Here is a 24,399-nt window from a genome sequence, read left to right on the forward strand (position 1 = left end):
CTCATAAGAGGAAACATTTAATTTGATACATCTCCAAATTCCAGCAGAAGGGTGAAATGGCTAAAGCCTTATCCCTTCTACATGTGCCTGGAAATAAGTTTTAACTTTTCCTTAAGCTTGGTTCCAAAAACCCTCTGCCACAATTCTGTTTCATTCTGAGTCTTCCTGAAGTTATCTTCCTGATAGCAGTTTTAAAAGCATAATGAATATTAACGTCACAAGGTTGCAGCAGCAAAATTTAAGATTAAGGGAACCAGAAGAGTTCTCAGTATTGGGGTGTCAGAGCAATCAGAACTGAAGACAGATATAATGATTCCAATTACATTTCTTTTGATTTGGTAAATGCAAGACCAGAATAGAGGAACCACTAAAGGTAGAGAAAGTTTACAAGTAACAACTTACCAAGTGTGACTTCTTGGTAACCAAGTTTCCTTACCAACTTTTTCAATGCAGAATTTCTGAGGACCATTACTTCCTAGAAAATAAGAGTAAAATAACTGGAATCTGTTCCTCTGAAGTAACACACAAGATATCTATTGGATACAAAACAATTCAGATAAAGCACTCAGAAATCATCAGATGCTACTTGTTATTCAAGATTGTTACAAGAATATTCTGCTAATAGAAATAAGCTAATTTCCTAATCATTTATAAAGTTATTCCACTTGATTTCTGATCTAAAAAGACCTGTGAGAACCAAGCTGATGTACCAGAAGTTCCTGACATCCAATTACAGCCTGGTTCTTTTGCAAATGGAACAGTTACAGTCTAAAAGTTTGGGTCATTCTTCACTTACCCATAAGTTCAGCAAATCCACCCAGAGGTAATCGACAAGTGCCAGTGACAAACTGCAGAAGTCGCATGCGAACCTCGTTGTCTGTCTCTTTTACAAACTAGGGACAGAGATTCAAATTACTTAGTAAAAAAATAATGGACAAAGCTGGAGAAAACAAAAAACCTACAAGACTGTTGAAAACACATCATTCTATTTCAAATGATACCTTGAGAAAAGCTCATCTTTCTCCATTTCAGTAAAATTGAGGGTGGGGGGAAAAAAAGACAGTGATTTCATGTTGTATGCACTATTGACTATTACAATATGAAAGCTGGTGAACAGCTATCAGCAAATATGAGGAGTCTTTGCTTCATTCTAATGCGCTAAAACACAGAACACACCAGTGCTATAATTAAACATGGCGATAGCCTTGCCTCAGGCTTGGAGCATCAAAAGACTCAAGTATTCCCCGCTTATGACAGTCCCAGTGAGAGAGAACACCATCCTTCACAGCTATTGCACTTTTTAAACAGAACTACTGGGAAGGTGAAAAGGAGAGAGAGAAGGAATTGATACAGCTGCAATTTTAACTCTAAAGCCTCGATAACAAAACAAATACTTTTTCATTCAATAAATGCTGATATCATTTTCAAGCTGCTTGAACTTCTGATCATGAATCTTTCAGTAATGACCTTAATGGTTTTATTTTTTTCTCCTGAGAAATATCATTAAATCTTCCATTGCACTGAATACACAGATAAGCTAAAAACAATTGATCTCTATCACTTTTACAGTTACTTTATCAAAAGTATATCTAGAATAGCGATTTATCACAAGGCAGGAAATGCCCATCTGGGAGTCCCCTTTAGGGAAATTCATAGCTCCCAGGAGCCTGTTGTTTTGCTTGTTGTTTGTTTATTTGAAAATAATTCTTAGCTCACTCAATTAAAATGTGACTTATAATTGGTCAGCACAAGACTGGCACTGATAATATGACAATAATCATAAATAATATGTGGCATTTCTGATGTACTACACACATTACAGACATTTAGAAAGTACATTACTGCCAACAATAAAAAAAAGCTCTACCATAATACAATCAATTAAAAGGACAAGATCTAAAAATCAGTATTTACATTTCAGCCATTCAAATATGATGGAGTTATCTCACTGCCAATTCCCACCCTACACTACACTCCCCAAGAACTTTGTTTCTCAGAAAATAAAAAGAAAGGAACAAGTGAGAGCCTTCCTTCAATTGGCATCCCTCCCCTTTATGTGTCATTCATGTTAGAAAACAGAGTAAAATCCCAAAGCTAGAAGTTTTACTGATCGATATACCTGCCAGAACCACATGATCTGCTTGCTATTCCTTGTATAATGACGATAAACAGTGTTCCTTTGCCAGTCTGCTAAATCAACTTCTTGCATACCACAGAGCATAACCTAGAAAAGACAGTGATAGTTGACAATGTACACAGCTACATACACAAATTAAGAGTTGCTTTAGTATCTTGTATGAGACATGCTAACAAAAATGTAGATTCTTGTTCCAAACAGAGGACTGGCAGTTATTTTCTCTATTTTATGCTATTGTTAGATTTTTCTTTATCCTAAGTTTGCAGAGCTCCAAAATTGTTTGTTTTTATATGGTTTGAAAGCCTACATGCTGAAAACTCAGGTTTCTTCCACTTACTAATTCAATAATAAAAGATACAACCTTTCCCATAAAAGGAAGTTCAACATTAACCAGGACAATACCTTTCACATTAAAATCTTGCCTCCGAGATGATGACAATTACATTGTTAATACTACTGCTGCTATTACAAGATAAAACACACTGCAAAGTCTAAGTTTGTAAAATATTCACTATTAGAAGCAATGAAAGATGAACATCCTAAAGGCAAAGCCTCCTAAATAAAAACAACTTTCAAAACACTGTTCCTTATAAACAGGCAAAATTGGCAAGTCTCTCAATAACAAATAAGCCTAATACTTCAAAACCTTTTGTCCATGTTTCAAATCAAAACCTTAACAGCACACATAGATTAGGCTGACTTTTAAGAAAACTGTGTGCAACTAAAACTTGTTATTAGCCCTTAGGTTGTGCACTAATGGTTGACAAAATCTAGTATCAAACCTTGTTGGTTCCTACAGCTTTATGTCCTGAAGTGTAATAATCCTAGAATCTACCAATGAATATGCACATCAAACCAAGCAGTCACCACACACCAGAATCAAGTCCTCTGCCACCTGTTAGAAGGAGGTCCTCTAGAGGGAACAGTTTTCTACAATAAACTGATCCATCCGTGATCTTTCTCATATTCTGATCCTTTCATAGAAGCATCGCAAAAAAAATGGAAGAAAGAATCTAAAATTCACATCCACTGGACAGTGCAAAGCACAGATTCAATATGGATACTTATTAGCACAGATACAATATGGATAGTCTTGTGATTTACCTTTGCCTCTCATTACATTCTCCACATCCCTCATGGTATAAAATGTAGTAGGCCACAAGTGAGAAATTCAAGCTGGCTATCCATTTATTCACTCAACCAAAAGTAGTGGTAAATGGTAAAAACGCTGAACAGAAAACCTCACCTCCAGCTCTTTTTCATCAAAGTAGTGTAGCCACTGTAGTGGAACAACTTCATTAAAACCATCAAGAAAAGCTTTGGTTTGTTCTCTGACTCCCCGAGAAAATCGCCACTCAGCCATGAGCCTGGGATGGGAAAAAGAAAAAGAAATTAAACATCAATTAGCACTCAGAATAATTCAATTGCACATAATTATGTATGTGGCCCAGTGAGGCACCATTCCCTCCTATTTTACTTTCTCACGCTGTACAAACCTGCAGCCTATAAAGAACTTACTGATATTAATACAGCACTCCAAAAGGCAGTAACAACAGCAGGATGATATTTAGGTTCCCATTAAACAGAAAAGATTTATTATTTTAAATCATTCATCTAAGTTCAGCAATTATTCCATGAAAATGATGGTACTTGGAAACTATTACTTTATTATTTATAGACTTTATTATTATTTTAGTGGGAGCTATTGGTAATAGGTGAATGGTTGGACCAGATGATCTTTTAAGTCTTTTCCAACCTTGGTGATTCTATGATTCTATTATGGCAAAATTTGCTTTCACTTTAAAGCATATAATCCTAGCATTTCAATGGACAAAAAGAACAATTTCTACTAATTTTAAAATATACTGCAGAAATGCTGCAGCTTATAATAGCTATAACTATGGTTCCCAATACTTCCAGCTTCAGCAAGAGGTAGTCATTTTTTGTTCCGAACATCTGACTTAATGCTAAGATTTAGAAGAAGGAAGAGGTAACGTGGGTTTTTTTTAAGTTTCTACTAAAATAGTCAAGCCATTCCTGAGTATAAGAAAGTGACAGTAGGTATAGGTAGGTACTATAGAAACTATTTCACTGCAAACCTAAAGACTACTAATGTAAGGTGGGAACTTTATGTGCAGCACGAAATATATGCTTTATGACAGGAAAAGATATCTGTACATGCACTTCAGAGATCACTTGAGGTGATCAGAAGGGGGTTCAAAACAAAAGACAGTCATAAGAAACAAGCAGGAAAGAGCAGTACAACAAAACAAAGAGAAAAAACAGTTTAAGTCACACTACATTGTGCCATGTTATACACCTTCCTCAATTTTAAGTTACCAGTGACAATTTTGAAATCTTCTGTCAAACATATTTCTTTCCATTATGAGAAGTTAATTAAAATGGATTTGCTCATTTTCAGTTTCAGCTGGTCTCTCATTACATGTATAGTATGGACATATATAGGTCCTCATCTTGCTAAGATGTCTTGTCTTTTTTTTGGGAGGAGGGAAGGACATTTTGTGGCATGTGAGAAATGGGAGGAGAGGGAAAAAGAGCAAAGAGCAAAAACCATCAAGATGCCACACATACCAAGACAGCATTTCAATAATAATAATAATAATAATAATAATAATAATAATAATAATAATAATAATAATAATAATAATAATAATAATAAAAAGCAACAGTTAAAACATGAAACACTTTCTTTGAAATCTAAGCCTTCCTACCCAATATATTCTTCTTTATTCTCCTCAGTTACCAAGATATTGGAACCTCCTGATTTCAGCTCATGTGAGGTTACTTTTCCTAAGAGCTCCATATCTACACAGAAGTACATTTCCAAGTTACACTCTTCAATGTTATTATCTCTGAAGGAATGAAAAGAAAGAGAAAAGAAAAACACAATGGGTTACAATAATTACTAAAACAGAGAAATTCATAAAAATTCCAAAAAAGGAATCAACAAACCTTATCCAAATTAGAGAGTTGTAAAATTCAGTATCAATAGATTCTAGATCCTTAATAGTAAGTTTTTTGCTCAGCATCCGTTTGTAGAAAGGCAAAGAAAAACCGGTGTCAATAAATTTCCCATGAAACAATGCCTGTTGAAACAGGAAAACAAAAGTCTGTTTAGTTTTTATTGAATTGCTGAACTTATGGACTTGTATTCCTTTCTCTTCTTCTTCAAGTGACAAAAAGCTGGAGTAGCAGCTTTGTACTTCAACAAATAAACAAAAACAACGTTACATTAAGTGATTAGTAAGTTTAATCGACAAAATTTATCCAAGCATACGATAAGGATATAGCCATTCACTATACATTCTTCACTGAAATACCTCTTAAAAATCACAGAATCAGAGAATCACAGAATGGCTTGGGTTTTAAGGCACTCCAAGGATCATCAACTTCCAACTCCCATGCAACAGGCATGGGTTAACAACCACTAGATCAAGTACTAGATCAGACTGCCCAGGGCCCCATGTAACCTGGCCTGTTTAACACCTCCAGGGACAAGGCTTCCACAACCTCTCTGGGCAACCTGTTCCAGCACCTCACCACTATCTCAGTAAAAAACTTACCCCCGATATTGAATACAAATCTCTTTTCCTTCAGTTTAAAACCATTCCCCCTTGTCCCATCACTATCTACCCATGTAAAAAGTTGATTTCCCTCATATTTATAAACTCCCTTTAAATATTAGAAGGCCGGCTGCAATGAGGTCTCCTCGCAGCCTCCTCCTTTCCAGGCTGAACAAACCCAGTTCCTTCAGCCTGTCTTCATAGGAGACATGCTCCAGTCTCCAGATCACCTTCGTGGCCTTCCTCTGGACCCTCTCCAAAAGCTACACATCTTTCCTATGCTGAGGGCCCCACATTTGGATGCAGTACTCCAGATGGGGCCTTGTGAGAGCAGAATAAAGGGGGACCTGCTGGCCACCCCTCTCCTGATGGAAGTCAGGATACCATCAGCCTTCTGGGCTGCAAGTATATTCTAAATCATTCTAAAAATAGGCTGCAGTATGGCCTATTGCTTAACACTCCTTAAAACTGAAATAGTAAGAAAAAGCACCAGTGTAACAACCCATTTTCTCCAGAAAAAGTCAACATTCCATTTGACTGCACTACATTCTCATTTCCCCTCTGAGGATTACTCTACCATGCATGAAGGCATGAAAAAGGCATGAGGCCTTATTTTGTTTGTTTACTTTTAAGCTAATCTATAATTCTCATGGGAGAGGGAACTAGTAGAACTGGACAAAATAAACACCAAAAGCATTACCCAGCCATACGATTTCCTGTTGCTTGTTTTATTTTGTTTTTGTAGAAGTACACTCTTAAATCATCTCACTTAATAGCTACGGTAATCTCACAGCAAACATAACAATTGTGGCATACAGGTATCAACTACCATTTAACAATTTCATTTTGTTAAGAGTAACACAAGTAAGAGAGTAACACAGAGTAATACAAGACATATATTTACATTTAACTCAGCTGCAGTCAGAAATGTCTGTGGCTATTTCAATACTTAAAGTCAAGTTAAGTTTTTATGATCTGAAAGCAGCAAGTCTTCTAGAATTCTGAGACAACAGAAGCTAAAACTGCACTTATTACAACCATCTAGAACACTTAAAATGATTCACATTTAGGTTACTGCTTGAGCTATTTTAAGCCATTAGAAAGTATTCAGGAAGTAGAGCAGTTAGTGCCATTCAAACCTTGAAACAATCTACACTAGGCACTATTATATCAGTCTCTTTTTCTTACAGAATTTAAAATGAAAATAAACAATTTCAAGATAGAAAAGTTTGATTATTAATGACTTTAAATACTTGAATTAAATTCTCATTCTCTTCTACAAATGAGGTAGACTTCTCAATTAACAGGCATTTATATGATGCCTATGAACAAAAATCACTACAAAAATAGACAGTATTTAATTCTAGCAAATAATTTGCTTCTCCACATCTTCCTGCTAAATGGCACTGTGATTCCTTCTATCACTAGATAGAAGGAAAAAGATGTTCTAGCAAGACTCCATTAGAGATACCTGACTCAGTGATACAAGGAGAAATGATGTAACATCTCTGCTTAGCTTACAGCTTTAGGAGAAACATGATAGCAGTGAATCAGGATGCTATAAACTCCCCTGCAAGCTTCTGCTTTTCCATGTATGCAACCTCTGAACCTTAATTTAAACACGTATTTGGATACAATGTACTCTGCAAAATGTTTTTAACTCATTTTTTCTAACACATCAAGATGTACTAAGTCTAACTGAGGAACCTGCTTACAAAAATTAGTCACATTTTTCAGAGTGTGAGTATTCAGATAACAAAGCAACTGTTTACATGAAGTACACACATCGAATTCACAAAATTAAAATGTTACTTTAAATTTCCTATTTCAGAAACAATTGTATAAATACAAGAAACAATAAAACTTTAAAACTCTAACCTACCATGGCAATAAAACGCCCGATGAAACAGAAATATGAAAGATGGTCAGGATTGATTGTTGATGCTGGATTTATCTGTAGGCAATAGTTGCTCTTGCCAGCATATTCAAACAGGCAGTACATAGGGTTCAGTACTTCATGGGAAAGCAAGAAAAACCATTCTCTATGGAAAAAAAAAAGAACACATATACATAAAAACTATCAAATACACATAGACACATCTTTATCATCATTCCCTTTAAGCATCTGATGAAATGGTCAAAATATATGCAAACTTGGAAAAATAATATAAACAGAGTTGTATTACAACCATATACAAATATAAAACTTTACACACTTTTTAGATATAAAAACAATCAATCCATAAAAAACAGAATGCTACAAAGTCTCCATTTCCAGCACATAGAAATGATTGTTCTCACCCTGAACACACTCTCACAGCTTAGGTTTTAGCTGCCCGTTAGTTGCACAGAATCCACCCTCACCATGCCTGCTTTACTGCATATTGACTCAAATCTCTATTTAGAAAGTTCTGAACAATCCAGGTAAAATCCAACATCATCTTATTTCCATTCCCAGTCTGTCAGCAAAACAAACACCGAGTTACAGCAATTTAACAAATTACCGTGCATTAGTTAAGCTAACAGGACACAACGATGTGAAAATACTTTTTTGTTGAGGCTTAATACATTTTCTTCCCTGGTTTCATAGATCCCAACTCAACTGACCTGAAATTATAATAGAATCTGGCATTTCTGTATCAAGATATCTGATGTTTAAAATATTTGTCACTTTTAGCATTTTTATAAGGCTTATAACCAGTGACCTCAAATGCAGACATATATACTCTAGGATTTTAATACCAGACCCTAAGCACTTTAAACTGAAAACCAAGGGCTATGGAAAAGCTGCAAAAGGAGAAAGGTCTATCCTGTAACAATTGAAGGAACAGAATTCTATTCTGACCATCTTTCAGCTGTCACATTTCTACGGTGTCTTTTCTATCCCTGTATTTACCTGAAATCGGGTAATAAAAATGAGAGGTTTGCAGATGTGTTTATCCAAACAGTTCAATGAAATCTAAGTCATGGATCACACCTTGATAAACTATGCTTCTAACTGAGAGGCTATTTAGAAAGAATAAACAGAGAAAGGCAGCCAGGATACCACAGCCCTAATTAGGTTCTGTGCATCTTTTAATAGGCACGAGAATGTTGTATGCCATTCTATGCAAGTTCTGTACTGAGACAACATTAACTCTGTATAGCAGTATCAAATTTAATAAACTTTTAGATTATATCACAGCCAGATAACAAGAAAAGAAACAAAGACATTAGTCATCAGCAAGACATTTGTAGAAGCAGCATCTTTTTCATGCTAACAGCTAGAACTAGCTGCAGGATAAAGCATTCAGATTGGTCCTGCCAAACAAGGTAAAAATCTGGATGGGACACGTGCAGAGTTTAGCCTGCTAAGAGACAGGATGATTAATCAGGTGCAGTGGCTTTCAATACTTGTGTTAACACAGTATTGCATGAGCAAGTCAGTATGTGAGCACTTATTTCAGAATTCTCATCTGTATCACAAGGAGGCCCTTGCTGTTTCTTAGCTTCACATCCCGTGTCTTGGGTAAGATTTATTACAAAATCTATGGAATTTTACTACTTGCATCCTTCTTTTTTTAATTTATTCTGCCATACTCCGTAATCGATACCCTTTAGTTCAGTTATTCTTTGGAGTATTTCTGTTTCTTGGGAACAGGTAACTTAAACTCTCCAGGATCTCAGCTTAAGCCCAGGGGCAACATCTTAGGAACACGAAACAAAACAAAACTTATATTAAAAAAAAAATAATTAATTAATTTTAAAAAAGTGGATTTCTCCCTGCAGTCATCCAACATTTTTTTATAATGTTGTAATTCAGAAACATAAGCACACGCATCCAAAAAAGCTCAGTGTTCACAAACACTGTAAGGTTTCCTTACAAATACTGCACATTTTAACACAGTAAGTTAACTGGGAACAGAACAAAACTGAAACAGGACTCATTCTAAAAAGAAAAAAAAACAAAAAACAAAAACACAGTAAAGATCACCTTTATCACCTACTACTACATCGGGTTCAGCAGACCTGCAGTACTAACTGACATTTTCATCTTAATAGCATAATAGCAACACTTCAGTCAAGTAACTGCCTGCAATAGTCAGTGGTTATCCACTATATGGATAATAAAGGAAATCCACTTTACCTATGATTTTCTTGTTAAAATTCCTTTGAATCCACTCCAGATTCTAGAAAAACTCGTGCTCCAGCTTTTGGGCATTCCTGCACAGCCTGCAAAGTCCTCCCCCATTACTTCACACCTGCACTGCTCTCTCCTAGCTCACAGCCATTCTGCTTATATCAGCCCCTAATCTACATTTGTCTGTTTGATTTTTTCCTAAATAAGCAAAATTATGTACTCCACAATCCCTATTTTCAACAAAGCTGAACTACATGGTAGAAACTTTCTGAAATAACTCTGTCTAGAGAAATTTACTGGCACAAAATAAAATTAAAATCCAATGTAAGCATTAGTCTTTGTCAATGAACTGAACTGAGATCATAGTTTTACTAATATAATTTCTACCCATAACAATTGCCAAAGCTGCCAGTTCTACCTCCTTACTACATTAAGGGGAGCTAAAGAACTAACCAAGACAAGACTGTAAAAGCAAGCAGTTACTTTCTGAATTGAATGACATGAGAAATCATAATTAGAATGCCATTAAAAAAAAAGAAAAGGAAAAAATAACACTTCCAAATAAATTTTATTTTACCTTGCCAATCCACCATAATCCAATCCTTCTTCTCCTCTGAATATAACATATAATCTTCTCCTCAAATCATAGGGTTTTAATGCCATAATCTATCAAATGAACAAAATTCATACTGAATTATAAATGAAGTATTTTCAATGCAATTGCTCCCTCAAATTTAGATTTAATTGTTACAGATAGACCACATAGGATAAATGTTTACAGGGATTTGAAAAGCAATTACAGCAACTCATGGAACACGCAGTCAAGGAACTGAACAAAAAAATACCAACTCAGATTGAGTAGCAGACTGTGAACAAGGAGCAGAGCTTATCTGGAAATTATCACTACATGGTTGCCCTTTTCTTATACAGCTCTGAAGGTACACATTATCTCCCAGTCTTAAAGGAAAATTGGGTAAAAGGCTTTTCATCTCACATACTACAGATGTTTAGAAAACTAACCTAAAAACGTGCTTTCCTCTGATCTGAAGTGAAATATACTTTCATTGATAATACACTTTTAGTTTAAAGAGGAGCCTACTCAAAGAGGCTTTGATGTAACAAGGGCAGGAAGCATTTGATCACTACAAAGAAGAAGGAATATACACTGGCTACAGACTGAAGCTGAAAAACTTGAGCTTATAAACGTAACAAATTTTGCGGTCTTACTTGCTGGAAGGAATCCTCAAACAAAGTCTGTCTGGATACATTGATTTTCACATGGCTTGGCAGTGCATTGGACTGTAATCATAAAGTAATAATGTTACAAGGCAGAAAATACGTTTATGAAAATTCAAAAAGTCTCAAAAACTAAGTAATTACTTAATCAGTACCTGACACAAGTAACGGAAATGAGCAAGTTTCCACCTAAAGCTACGCTCATAGGCAATCTGTGGCCCTTTATTTCTGTAAGGGAATATATTTGAGACACATTAACCACACAGACATCAAACAGAACTTTCAACACTAAACAAGAGTTTGCAGATTTCAAAAATGCACAAAAAATTGCAATCGTAAGATATGATCAGAAATGGAAATTCTTAATATATGTCCCAACTCCTTTTTGTATTATTTCCCAAATAAACTAAACATTTGGTTGGCCAGTCTTCCTTTCCTCACCCTTGCCACACATACCTTTTTGCTGTTGCTGTTAAAGATACTATTCAAGTTAAAGATACTACTCAAGGGTAGAGATTCTGAGGATTTCAAGTATCTATCAATTTCATAAAAATTAAAAGCCAGATAAAGGAAAGACATCTACTATATTGTCTTCACCGAGAAAGGCTGCAGTATGAACTTAATCACATCATAATCACCAGGGGTTAACATAAGTTATAAAGGCTTCATTGGTTTGAGGAACCAAGAAGAAATTTATACTAGACCAATCTACAGGTTCTTTGAAGGAACTGCCACTGATGCATCAAAGGTAAGCCACAAAAATGCTACTATACACAAAAGGCATTAAGACTGACACCATCAGCTGGGTCAACATATCTGATTACCCTATTTAGAAATAGAATATCTGCAAGTAAAATTTTGACAAGTATTGAGAACTTGATTGTTTAGCCATTAATATTATTAGAGCGTATATAACTATAAGCAATGCATCTTACAATCATTTGTTGTTTCCATTAAAATTGTCTTTTAGTTAAATTAGTTGAATTTACAATGTACAGGCTTACATCACTTCCTTTCTCAATTTATAGTGTAATTAAAATCTTTGTATTTGAACAGTGCATAAAAACTATTGAACCTTACAGTAATATGGTGAAGTGTGGCACAGAGAAACTGACAATTAAAAGTTTAAATTAGGTTTACAAGAAAACAATATGTTCAAAATTTATTGCTCAATTATAGCTAGAAGCATAGACTGTTTTCTGGTATGAGAAGAATTGCATCAGTGAAATGTAACAAATGAAAAAGTTAGAAAATACTTTTACATTTCCTCACTTACACAGAAGACTTCCCGGTACGAGGATCATTGAAGGTGGTAGTTCTTGTATTATGATCAACAAAGTATCGTACACCTTCTCTAGTGTATCTGATTTCCCAGCCCTCTGGAAGAGGGTCCTCATTTTGTAAACTGCAGAAAAAAAATTCAGGCAGTGATGTTTGCCTCCTGCCTATATCATGACTTTTAAAGCAATGATTAAGCAAGATATTTTCATTTATACAGTCAATATACACACCTACCCTTGGGTTCGAGGGTCTTCCCACTGTGTTGTCTTTGTGTTATGATTTACAAAATACACCCTATCATTTGAATCCACTCTCCTTTCTAGGGAGAAAGAGAAAACAAACAAACAAACAAACACACACAAACTATACAATAATTGCAGTCCAAATTTCTCTAACTGTCATCTCCTGAAGTCAACAGCTAATTAACTTACCCCACCCCGGTGGCAAAGGCCCAAGTGGATCGTTCTCTGCTGACAACATCGAAGCCTGTATATAACAAGAGTACATCCAGTTAGGCCAAATACTAGTTATTTTTCTTTCCCATAATATGATTAAGTTTAACACTAGCTGTGAAGACCACACCTTCTGGACAGCATGCCATTTTAAGTCTCTCTCTGTGTATATAGCTATTTTTAGTCTTTCTCTTTCTTTATCAAAACAATTCCATTAAAACATTCAGATGTTTTTTATATAATACCAACATTCAGCAAAGTTAAATGGGGAAAATAATTTAAGAAAAGATTAAGATACTTTTAAGAACCATGCTAAATTTTTAAAGGCACTGTAAACTTGCAGAAGTCCTCCAGTAGCTCCCAAGGATACAAAATATGGCATGAATGCAATATAAAAGGCAAAAATGTCCCCAGACCACAGGATCCATGCTTTAATTTATAACTAAAAGCATCCTTCCTAAAACCTTTACGATGGCAAAGTTTGCCTACTTAGTTATGAGCTCTTCTTTTCCACAGAATTAAATTTTGATAAGTGGAAACTGATCTACATTTTCCAGAGTATCTTAAGGATCACCTTACTGCCACTACTGCTTTACTTTTAAATAACATTTGCAACAGAAAAAAAAACTCTAAGTCTACTTAAGAGTTTCCAAACAGCAAATTTGTGTAAGAAAGGCTACAGTATTTTTGGTGTTACCCGGCGATACAGAAGCAGAGCAAGTATCATAAGAAAATGCAACGGATATAATCCAAATCAAGGTGTTAGATATAAAAAGAGAATTACTATAATCTCTGAATGAAGTTACTATTTTCTGCTTTCGGAATGTATGTAGTCACGATGACCTTGTAACCAAAGATTTCTCAGTAGTAAGTGTAAGAACAATAGCACACAATGGAAAATGCTAACTGCAGAGGAAGTGAATGGTAGATTAATTCAGAGTTTTCTCATCTTCTTAATGTACCCAATTATTTATATGTGGCCTACAAATACTATGCTCATAATTAAACAGTAAATTTAAGGAAAGAAACCATAATATCTGACAATTTCTAACATATTTATCATTTAGAATCTTTATATTATACACAAGTAGCAGTTTTTAAGTAAATTTAGACTAGCCTTCCAAAACCCTTTATTAAGACATCTACTTTGAACGAATATTAAAATTCTACATTTTCTCCGACATTATTTCTTATTACTGTTTCCTCCTAATTCCTTTGAATATACATAGTCGAAGTATGTTATATTTATTAAAAACAATAACTTCAGACATTTATAGCGCAACTAGCTATTTGCAAATTACAAGATAAGAAAACAAAGTCTGAAGCAACTCATATCACATTAAATATTTTGAAATATCTGAATAACATTTCTAGACAAAATTAGCCTACAGCTTGATCCAAGAAGCAATGTATTTGGCTCAAGTATAAATTATTCTACACTTACTTCCTTACATGAAGTGTCTAAGTAGCAATATGGTGCTGCCACATCCCATGAAAAAGATGATAAAAAAAGGAAAAGGACTAGCTGCTGTTATGACAACACAACAAAAAAGAATGAAGCTAGAACGAGATGCATAAAACAACAGCAAGATATTGAAAAACATCAATTCCAGGAAAGTTCCACTAGTATTTTCAACAGAAAAATAAATAAATAAACAAATAAAAACAAGAATAACTATAACAATCATAGCCTTACCATTCTTATTTTCCTCACACAGCCTATTTTTAACCAGACAGTTGAAATTTCAACTTGTTTATTAAAAGGATTAAATGACTGTTTCCTAGAAAATAAACTATGTTACTCAGAAGCTGCTATATAAGAAGAGTTCTGGTGTGTCAGAGGCAGACAAGTTACCTCATTTGATCGTAACAGTTTGAGAAGTGTATAGAAGCACCTACCTAAAAGACAAAAATTATCTCACATTTGAATGGCAACTGCCAGTTTTTTATTAATACTGATCTCAAGCAACTTAACAAAATGAGATGATAAAGTCTGTCCCTATGTTTTAGGCAATGTCTAAGAAGCTAACAGTTCTGACAGCATGAACAGATTGGCACAAAGTAATAATGACAGGGCATGATTTGAGCAAACAGCTCTCCAGCTGAGCTGAGAATTCAGTAAAATTTCAGTACTTATTAGAAACAAGTCAACAAATCTAGAAAAAAAACAAAAAAATTTCAAGTAGCAAAAAGCAATGTTTTACAAGCCCCATATCTTCATGGATGAACAATTAGCTTCTCATTAGATTCATACTCAAAAAGGAAGCACACAGAAGGACAGAAGCAGGAACAGGTAATCTCCAAGAAATAAAGAGACATTCTCTGAGCATTCAGGGATGAGGTCAGGAAAGTCAAAGCCCTAACAGAATTGACACTATCTAGGGATGTCAATGGCAACAAGACATATATACTTCAAGTACATCAGTGACAAAAGGAAGACTAAGGAAAATGTGGGTTCATTGCTGAAGGGGACAGGAGATCTGGTTGCATGTGACACAGAAAAGGCTGAAGGCATTCTTTGCATCAGTCTTTACTAGCAAGATTGGCCTTTAGGAATCCTGGGTCCCAAAGACCAGGCAGAATGTCTGGTTATAAAACTGTAGAGGTTGGAAGGGATCTCTAGAGGTCATCTAGTCCAAGCCCCCGAAAATATACCCTTGGTAGAGGCAGATCAGGTCAGAGCCGTTCATAAGTCCATGGGTTCTGACAGGGGAGTGCTGAGGGAGCTGGCAAATGTCACTGAGACCATTGCTGATAATCTTCAGTCAATCATGGCAACTGGGAGAAATGCTTGAATACTGGAGGAAAGCAAATGCCTTTCTTCACAGAAGGCAGGAAGAGAACCCAGGGAACTACAGGCTGGTCAGCCTCACTTCAGTCCCTGGGAAGACAATGGAACAGCTAATTCTGGAAACCACTTCCAGGCATGTGAAGGACAAGAATATTATTAAGAAGAGTCAGAGTGGATTTACTAAGCAGAAGTCACATTTGACCTGTTTGCTATGCTTCTGCGAAGCAATGACTGGCCTGATAGGGGAGAACAATGGATACTGTCTTCCTGAACTTCAGTAAGGCCTTCCTTTGAAACTGTTCCCCATATGATCCTCATAGACAAGGCACTGAAGTACATCCTGGATGAGAAGACAGTGAGGCAGACTGAAAACTGGTAAGTCAGACCCATAAAGTAGCTGTCAGTGGTGTAAAGTCTAGTTGGAATCCAGTAGTAGACAGACTCTAGGAGTCAATACTGGGTCAAGCCCTGTTTTATATCTTTATTAATGACCCAGATAATGAGGTAGAATGTGCCCTTGGTAAATTCACAGATTACATGAAACTGAAAGTGATGGTGCTAATACATCAAAAAGTCGTGCTAGGGGACATGGCAGAATGCAGAAATGTGACGGCAGGAGTCTTGTACAATTAAACAGGAATGAGTGCAAAGTCCTGCACCAAAGAAGGAACAAATCCAGACTGGGAGCCACTCAGCTGGAAAGCAGCTCTGTAGAAAAGTACCTGAAGGTCACAGAGGACAAGTCTAACAAGAGCCAGAAATGTGTCCTTGCTCTACCATGGCTAAATTTATTCTGGGTTGCAAAGTGCTGCCAGCTGGTCAAGAGAGGTAATCATTCCACTCTACTTAGTAGTGGGGAGGCCACACTTGGAAGTACTGTTGAGATATGCAGCTACTAGAGAGGGTCAAGTGAAGGGACAGAAAGATGGCCCTTCCAACTTTAATCATTCTATCTTTTTATAATTGTGTAAGATAAATAGACTATGATGAACAACGAAGGAATGAAGAAAATCAGTGGTGATACATCTAATCAGTGGTGATATGTCTAATTAGGTAAGAAAAAGCTGAGAAGTGTTAAACATAAGAATACTGCAATGACCTCACAGAGGATACCTTAAAGCAGTTTATCAAATTTAGAGGAAAGTGAGGCTTCCTGATGCATACAGTCCTAGACCAGAAATCAAAATGAAGTTGTTTCTTTCTAAATCACTCCAGCTGTTCTATGTATAGCTTATGAAGTCTCTAAAATTGGATCTTTATTTAAGAGACTGAACTCAAGTCTTACAATGAAGTGTCTAGAATAGTGATACAAAGGTGCTATGAAGGAAAACAAAAACAAAACCAAACCAACATAAAAATCTGTTCTAGTTATCTAGTCATAAATGAAATAAAACTGCAAAAAAAAAAAAAACAAAAACTGTCTTAATAACTCCATAATCGATTTATAAAATGGTTTGACTTGGAAGGGACATTAAAGAGTATGTAGTTCCAACTCCTCAGTTATCAGCAGAGCTGCCACCCACAAGATAAGGCTGCCTAGGGCCCCATCTAACCTGACCTTGAACACCTCCAGGGATAAAGCATTCATGGCTTCCCTGAGAAACCTGTTTCAGCACCTCATCATTCTCAAAGCAAAAAAAATTCTGCCTCACATCTGATCTAAATCTCTCCTTTTTTAGTTTAAAACTGTTCTCCCTTATCCTAACACTATCTGTCCAGGAAAAAAGTCACTCCCCATTTTTTTAAAGCCCTGTTTAAGTACTGAAAAGCAGCAGAAGCTCCATAGAGCTTTCTCTTCTCCAGGCTAATGTAGTCTTTGAAGCTGCTCATGACAGTTTCTTCCATAGATTAAAGTGAGCTAACTACATAAGGGAAATGGAAAGCCATGTTTGAAATTCCAGGAACCAGGCCCCTAAGCTTCAAAATGAGCTCAAAGAAAAAGAATTACCACCTGTACCAACAAGAGACTCCACTAAAGAATTTTCGAATGCCATTTAATACATATAGTGCTCATAATCCAGTTTTTACACTCCTTTTCAGTTAAGGGAGTGCTTTACTTTTACCAGTTACTACTAGCACTAAAAGTCTTAAGTATCATGTGGTTCACGTGGCTGATTCGAAGGGTTGCTATATTTCTTTACTCATTTCTAAACTGTATATAGAATTTACCGAATAGAGGTATCGTTGGTTAAATTGTTGCATAGCTCCCTGCAGTTGATTGCGCTGAGACTGCCACTGCTCAAAGTTCCTGACTGATTCCATTGTTGGTCGCTGCCATGTTGTTGTTCTGGTGTTATGGTCCACATAGTAAACTCTTCCACGATCATCAACTCTTCTTTCCCAGCTTTCAAGAAACAGAAACATTAACAGCTATATTTTCCAGTAACATTGCATAGCTCATTTTCTCTTCATGCTAAGATCCTAGATATTATATGAATTAAATACTGGAATGATAGGCATGATCTTAATTTTTAAAGTACACAAAAGTACACAAAAAAGAGAAAACTGGGCAAACACTCAGGAAACTGCATCCTTGGCTCTTGCTGTCACTCCCAGTCTTAACCATGTAATTTGCAATGACAATGATTAATATTGGCAGGTTACACAGAAAATCCACTATTGCCCAGGAATCCAAGGTTGGTAAATACTGCACTACACTAGTGATGCCATCTACATAAAGATGGTAAAATCTTCATTATTTTAGCACTTAAGTTTTAAAGGAAAAACAACATAATTTAGCAGCTGTATTTGAACAAGTGATCAGAATGAGATACATATAGATACACCAATATTCTTGTGGAAAATAACACAGTTTATGCTAACTGCATGTTAAGATTTCTTAATGTATGATATGTTTTCAATGAGCTGCTTATTAAAACCAAGACAGTAGGGTTTGTTCGTTTGTTTCACACTAGAAGAAAAATACAATGTAGCAGCATAATCAACTTTAAATTAAGAAAAGTCTACAGTACCCAGGAGGCAAGGGCTGTGGTCTTTCCCACGTTGTAGTCCGTGTATTGTGATCAACGTAATAGGTTCTACCATGAGGATCCTTTCTTTGCTCCCACCTTCAGGACAAAAAAGACTTTCACGTAAGTCAAGGTGAAAATACTTCCCTAGGGCTTATTTCCCAGTAAGCCAAATAAATAAATAAATAAATAATTGCTACTGAATGAACACACTGTAATCCAAACCTCATTCTAAAACACTGAAGGCAATGCACACTAGAATACATAAAGATCACATTTACTTCCTTCTTGAATAGGTATCACCACGAAGACTTCTTTAAGGGACATGGAACCTAAAATGAACATACATTGATATTCAGAAATACTTCTGAATTCCATTTAAGGTATCTGAAAATGAAGACAAGTAATTATCTGCTTCAGGTTTGGATGCTTCATTTTAAAAATTCAGAAACAAATTCTTTGCATATCGAAGCACATCTCATCCAATAAACAACAGGATCTTTCAGAATGAACCTCAAAAGTGTGCTAGCAGATAACTCTCCCATGTTTCTATGTCCTGTCCTGTTAGATTCCTTTATCTCTACCTGATATTCCTGGGGATTATTTCTTCAGTTTTGGTTGCAAAGCTCTTACAATGAAGATGGATACGAACATGAGTGATTCGAGATTCAAGCTACTGAGGATTGTCACGATGCAATATTTATCCTCATTTCCTGTCCCACTAATATATATGTTTTTCTTATAAACATAATTACTTAGCTACAAAAAATGTAGGCAGGACATTCTACTTGATATTAATCACATTTCTACAAATGCTTTTGCAGTTCAAGAGGTTAGATGTCAAGATTATAAAGTCATAAAAGGGGAGTAGAAGCATGTTACATAGTAAGGCTGAATGTAATGGAAATTCAAATAGATTTGGGAGGAAGAAAACAATCAGGGAGGAATGACAAAGTAATGAATTAAGCCGTAGCGTCCACTAGGCCTGAATCCAAGACCCTGCCAACAGGAAAGCATATTAAAGAAAAAAGTGGGGAGGGGAAATAACAGAAGTTCCCTCCTATAAAGAATTTTGTAAAAATAATTGAAAATTAAGAACCTTGAGACAATTCCTCAATAAAGTATCTACAGTACTTCTGTCTTTTGAGATTCCTGTTTTCATGTTTATCTACAGCAAATCAAGTGAAGAGTCACCAATTACTTACTGAACCTGTTTCAGAGAGAGCAGATACATGACAGAATGACAGATCTCAGAAATATCAGCTATGATGGCACAGTGTATATATACTTCCAGCAAGTAACTACTTCTGTGTTAAAAAAGATGCTAAAATAGTTAATATTTAGATTATTACAAAAACGTCAGCATCTTCAACTAGTTACTGAAGACATCTTTTCACCCAAACATGAGATATCTGGTTTTTGTTTTTTTTTTTAATTTATTTATATTGAGATCAGTATATCTATTTGAGCACATATTATGCTTTTATTTTAGTTTAAGCTCATCTTTGATTTTGCATTTAAGGTTTAGGACTACAGCAGTAGGTTCAGTTTGGGAGAACTAGAAGTTTCTAGCTATTCTGAGCACATACTCACATTGTATTTTTCACATTATTGGTTACAATCCTACACTGCAAGAACCCAAATTTCTAGACTATTTTATTCATTTTGTTTCTTCATATTTTAGTCCCTACTACATACCCACAGTATAAGAACCATGGCAGCAATTAATTATGACCCAAGTAAGTTTAAATATATCAAATGAATCTTCTTCATATCCATAATGTCCAAGAATTCCTCTGTTTAGATCACATTACTGTCTCAACAAATAAATGATCAGCTGCTAGTTTCTGGGACATAAGCTACCAGCCAGTTATAGAATAGTACAAATCTCATTTTAGATCATATAACCCCATCTCTGCCAACTGATCTGTATTTAGCAACCCCTGTAGGGAATTAAACTGTGATTTCTTCACATACACGTTATGACAAAACACAATAATAGTGTTAAAATCAAGCCCACATACCCTGGTGGTAAAGGTTCTGTACCAGCATTAACAGTCTGCTGTCTTAAAGTCTCTCCTGATGCACCTGAGGCTGAGGAGGATTCCCTTGGTTTTGCTGCATCTGCTGCTGTACTGTTTGTGGTATTAGGCTGAGCACAGTCTGTAGTAGCTGAAGCTTCTAGTCCAGCAGACACAACGGATAGCGTAGAAGTGTGGCTTTCAGAGCAACTAGCTGCTTCTTCTGTTGATTGAGGTTCTGCTGTAGTGTTAGTGCAATCTGTAGACATGGGAGCTTCTGAACCTACCATAGCTTCAGAGACAGAAGAATTACCAGCTTCTGGTGCAGAGGAAGATGTCTCACCATTAACTGAGAAATGGGAAATAAGAATATTTGCATATCAGATTCCAAAGAATTAAACTTTTTGGTCAGATTTTGAAGTGTACTATATTAAACATATTCCTCGCTTTGATTCAATTTACACCTATGTGCCATAAGTAACATTTTTGCGGAAGATTACAAAAAGGCCACAGTGAACCAGCTTCGGTTAAAGCTGTAATTAAATCTTACAGTCTACAAGCCATTCTCTATACTTCCCTGCAAAGATTATTTCTTAGTTTCTGCATACCTTCCTCAATACAACATTATACATTATTCCTGAGATTAGCAAAAAGTAAACACACTCTACCAAAGAAACAGTACTGCCTTACTTGAGAAGCTGTACCAACTTCAGAAAAATATCTTGATTAGCATGACAAGAAAGAAAAGCATTGGGAGCCAAGTAACTACATGTAACGCAGAAATAAAAAGACAGTTCTTACAGATCTAATATCTTCTTGTGTATCTCATTTAAAAAATAAATAAATAAATAGATCACCCCAGCATCCTTAGGAAAATCAATATGTCCTAAAAAATTACATTTTGCTAACTGTCATGAGCTAACTATGACAGACAGCCAAGTACCACACAACCACTCACTCACTTCCACCCACAGTGTGACTGTGGAAGAGAAGATGAAAAGTAAAAGCAAGAAAACTTGTGAGCCGAGATAAAATATATATATATATATTTAGTAAGAAAAGAATTAGGAGATGACAAAAACAATGAAACAAAATAAGTGATGTAAAGGCAATCATTCACCACCTCCCATGGATAGAATGACAGTAATCCAGTTCCCATGCAGAAAGATGACTAACGACCCCAAAATTTCTCCTCTCCCTTTTTATTGCTGAGCATGACATTGTATGACAAAGAACATCTCTTTGGTTGGTTCAGGTCATCTGCCTGGATGTTTCCACTCCCAACCTCCTGAGCACTCCCAATCTGTTCATCAGCTGAGAAGAGGCTGAATGAGAAATAGATAAGGACTTCATGTTGTGAAGAAACTCTTTAGCAGCGTTTAAAGCATAACCGTGCTATCAGCATGGTTTTGCTCATAAATCTAAAAACACAGCATCATACAACTGCCATGAAGAAAATGAACTCCATCCCAGCAGATCCAGAATACCAACGTGATTGCTATAAACTAAAAAAATTACAAAAATTACAACAGAATCAAAGTAAATTAATTTCTGCCTTTTTAAGAACAGCCCAAATCTCATCCAAGTCAAGCAAGCATAATCTCATAGAAGGTTTAAAGCATACAGATTTGGGAGGAAAAACAGGCTAAGGCTTAGTATTCTCAAGCCCACTTGTCTGGCAATGCATCAATACCAGTCATAGTCATGGAACTGCTTGAGTTGGAAAGGACCCTTAAAGGTCACCCAGTCCAACTCCCCTGCAATAAACAGGGACACCTACAGCTAGATGGTGTCCAGAACCCCATCAGGCCTGACCTTTAATGTCTCCAGGGATGGGGCACATCTTTGGCGAACTGTTCCCATACCTCACCACCCTTACTGCAAAAAACATTTTCCTTATATCCAATCTACATCTCCCCCTCTTTCAGTTTGAAACCATTCCCCATTGTTCTGCCACAACACACCCAGCTACAGAATCTGTCTCCTCCATCTGCAGATCTTAGCAGAACAGTATCTTGGCACAAGATTTTGTCTCAAACTAGTGAAATCAGAAATCAGGTACAGTAGTCAATATGACCCCATTAAAAGTCAAGGACATTGTGTGAAGTAGTGTAATATCATTCACAGCTTTAATTTTCTGAATCCCTAATCAACACCAATCGGTGACAATTCTACTTAACCTTGCCAGTTTGTACCTGTAGAGCTGTAAATATTTTTGTTCAAGACAAAATACTATATGCCACACACACTTCAAGTGGTTTTCTAACTGACAGCACATTATAAGCTTCCAATTCTAAGAACTGAAGCCAAAATACTAAGATATCTCTACAGTTTTAATCCCATTGATAGAAACGTGCAAAATTTAACTCTAGCCTAGTGCCTATAAAATGGTGTTTCATCATTTTAAAGAGTTCATTTCTCTTAATCCTGTACAGTACTATTACAAATAAAAACTTAAGACTACTTACTACTTGCAATAGCTGTGTAATGTCAACACTTCCTGGCTTTCTTAGAAAGCAAAAACAGATATTGACGAATTGTAAACCTCATCTTCCTTTTAAACACACATGCACAAATTAAACAAAACAAACAAACAAACAAAAAAAAGCAACCCACAATTAAGCAGTAATCACTACTGTATTCCAAATAGCAGGTCAGTTTCTTTAAGGAATTATCACTAGGCCACATATATTTTCTTACTTCACATAATAACAAGCATGATTGTATAGGCGACAGGATATGTGGAAGGTTTGTAAAAGGCACTGAATCATGAACGCAGCTATTCCAGGCTAATACATCACTACTTCCAGCTCACAGAAAACAGATTAACTACATCAAGATATGTCAAGAATTCATACAATTTAAATAAAATATAAAGCATGAGATTAAAAAAGAAATCACAACTACAGACAATCTGAATAGTTTTCTTTGAATGTCTGCTTTAGGTACAGCAACAACTTTGTAAAAACAGAAAAAAGCCAGCTTAACTTTCAACTTTCATTTAAAAAAGTAATTTCAGCTCGTCCACATGAAACAGTCAATGGGATTATAGAAGGAAGACAGGATCAAAATAACTGACAAATCATCAGCTCTTTTAGTAAGCTGATCTCCAAAACAGATATGTAAAACATTTTGCCCAAGGATGTTGTGGATGCCCCATCCCTGGAGGCATTCAAGGCCAGGCTGGATGTGGCTCTGGGCAGCCTGGTATGGTGGTTGACAACCTTGCATATAGCAGGGGGGGTTGAAACTGCATGATCATTGTGGTCCTTTGCAACCCAGGGCATTTTATGATTCTATGATGATTCTATGATACATCAGCTGGTTACCTCACTAATTAGATCTAAAACAGCAGTTCTGGCAACATGATACAAAAGTACAGTTCTGCTAGGTACAAGGGGAAAAATAAAAAAAGAAACTGTGTGATCAACAAATGCCAAAGACTCATTTTATGTTTTTCCTAAAAACAAAAATGTCTCCACTAACCAATAGAGTAGTTGAAAATGGTCTCAGTGCAAGTTCAGTGATGATTTCATCAACATCACTATTTGAACAAATCAATTACTACAGCAATTACACTATCCAAATTCAAATTTAAAACAGATCTCTTAGCAATGGAAGAAAAAGAGAACAGTGCTTAAATAATACATATGCCCTTTGGCCGTCAACTGAAAAGCGAGAGGAATCAAATTCAAGTTCTCTAAAAAGAGCTCTGGCCTTGTTTAATTACTGCCATTTAAAGTTTATCATTGTTTCCACCATCTTGCCACCATTCCCTTATTTTCCTCTCTTTTAGAGGACGCTTAAC

The 24,399-nt window shown here is 35.9% G+C and overlaps 1 protein-coding gene across 10 annotated transcripts in view; it reads right to left on the minus strand.

The window, feature by feature from the left end:
- Positions 1-24,399, minus strand: part of WWP1 (WW domain containing E3 ubiquitin protein ligase 1) — a 60,777-nt gene that overhangs the window by 2,439 nt on the left and 33,939 nt on the right. For 7 of the 10 annotated variants that reach the window (XM_085537244.1, XM_085537242.1, XM_015855814.3 and 4 more), the window contains 16 exons: positions 20,595-20,940; positions 18,574-18,669; positions 17,771-17,945; positions 12,790-12,844; positions 12,593-12,677; positions 12,354-12,482; positions 11,233-11,305; positions 11,069-11,140; positions 10,419-10,507; positions 7,604-7,763; positions 5,111-5,244; positions 4,870-5,010; positions 3,384-3,504; positions 2,120-2,224; positions 797-893; positions 403-475 (listed from right to left, as the gene is read on the minus strand). In XM_085537244.1, coding sequence (XP_085393370.1) covers positions 403-475; positions 797-893; positions 2,120-2,224; positions 3,384-3,504; positions 4,870-5,010; positions 5,111-5,244; positions 7,604-7,763; positions 10,419-10,507; positions 11,069-11,140; positions 11,233-11,305; positions 12,354-12,482; positions 12,593-12,677; positions 12,790-12,844; positions 17,771-17,945; positions 18,574-18,669; positions 20,595-20,940 — 1,951 coding nt within the window. Of the gene's footprint in view, positions 1-402; positions 476-796; positions 894-2,119; positions 2,225-3,383; positions 3,505-4,869; positions 5,011-5,110; positions 5,245-7,603; positions 7,764-10,418; positions 10,508-11,068; positions 11,141-11,232; positions 11,306-12,353; positions 12,483-12,592; positions 12,722-12,789; positions 12,845-17,770; positions 17,946-18,573; positions 18,670-20,594; positions 20,941-21,714; positions 21,850-24,399 lie in introns of those variants that run through there. The other 3 variants (XM_085537245.1, XR_014942498.1, XM_085537246.1) reach the window with 3 other exon arrangements.

The sequence above is a fragment of the Coturnix japonica genome, chromosome 2 (genome assembly GCF_054131305.1).
Source record: "Coturnix japonica strain WE chromosome 2, WE-NBRP24, whole genome shotgun sequence".
Classification (NCBI taxonomy): Eukaryota; Metazoa; Chordata; class Aves; order Galliformes; family Phasianidae; genus Coturnix; species Coturnix japonica.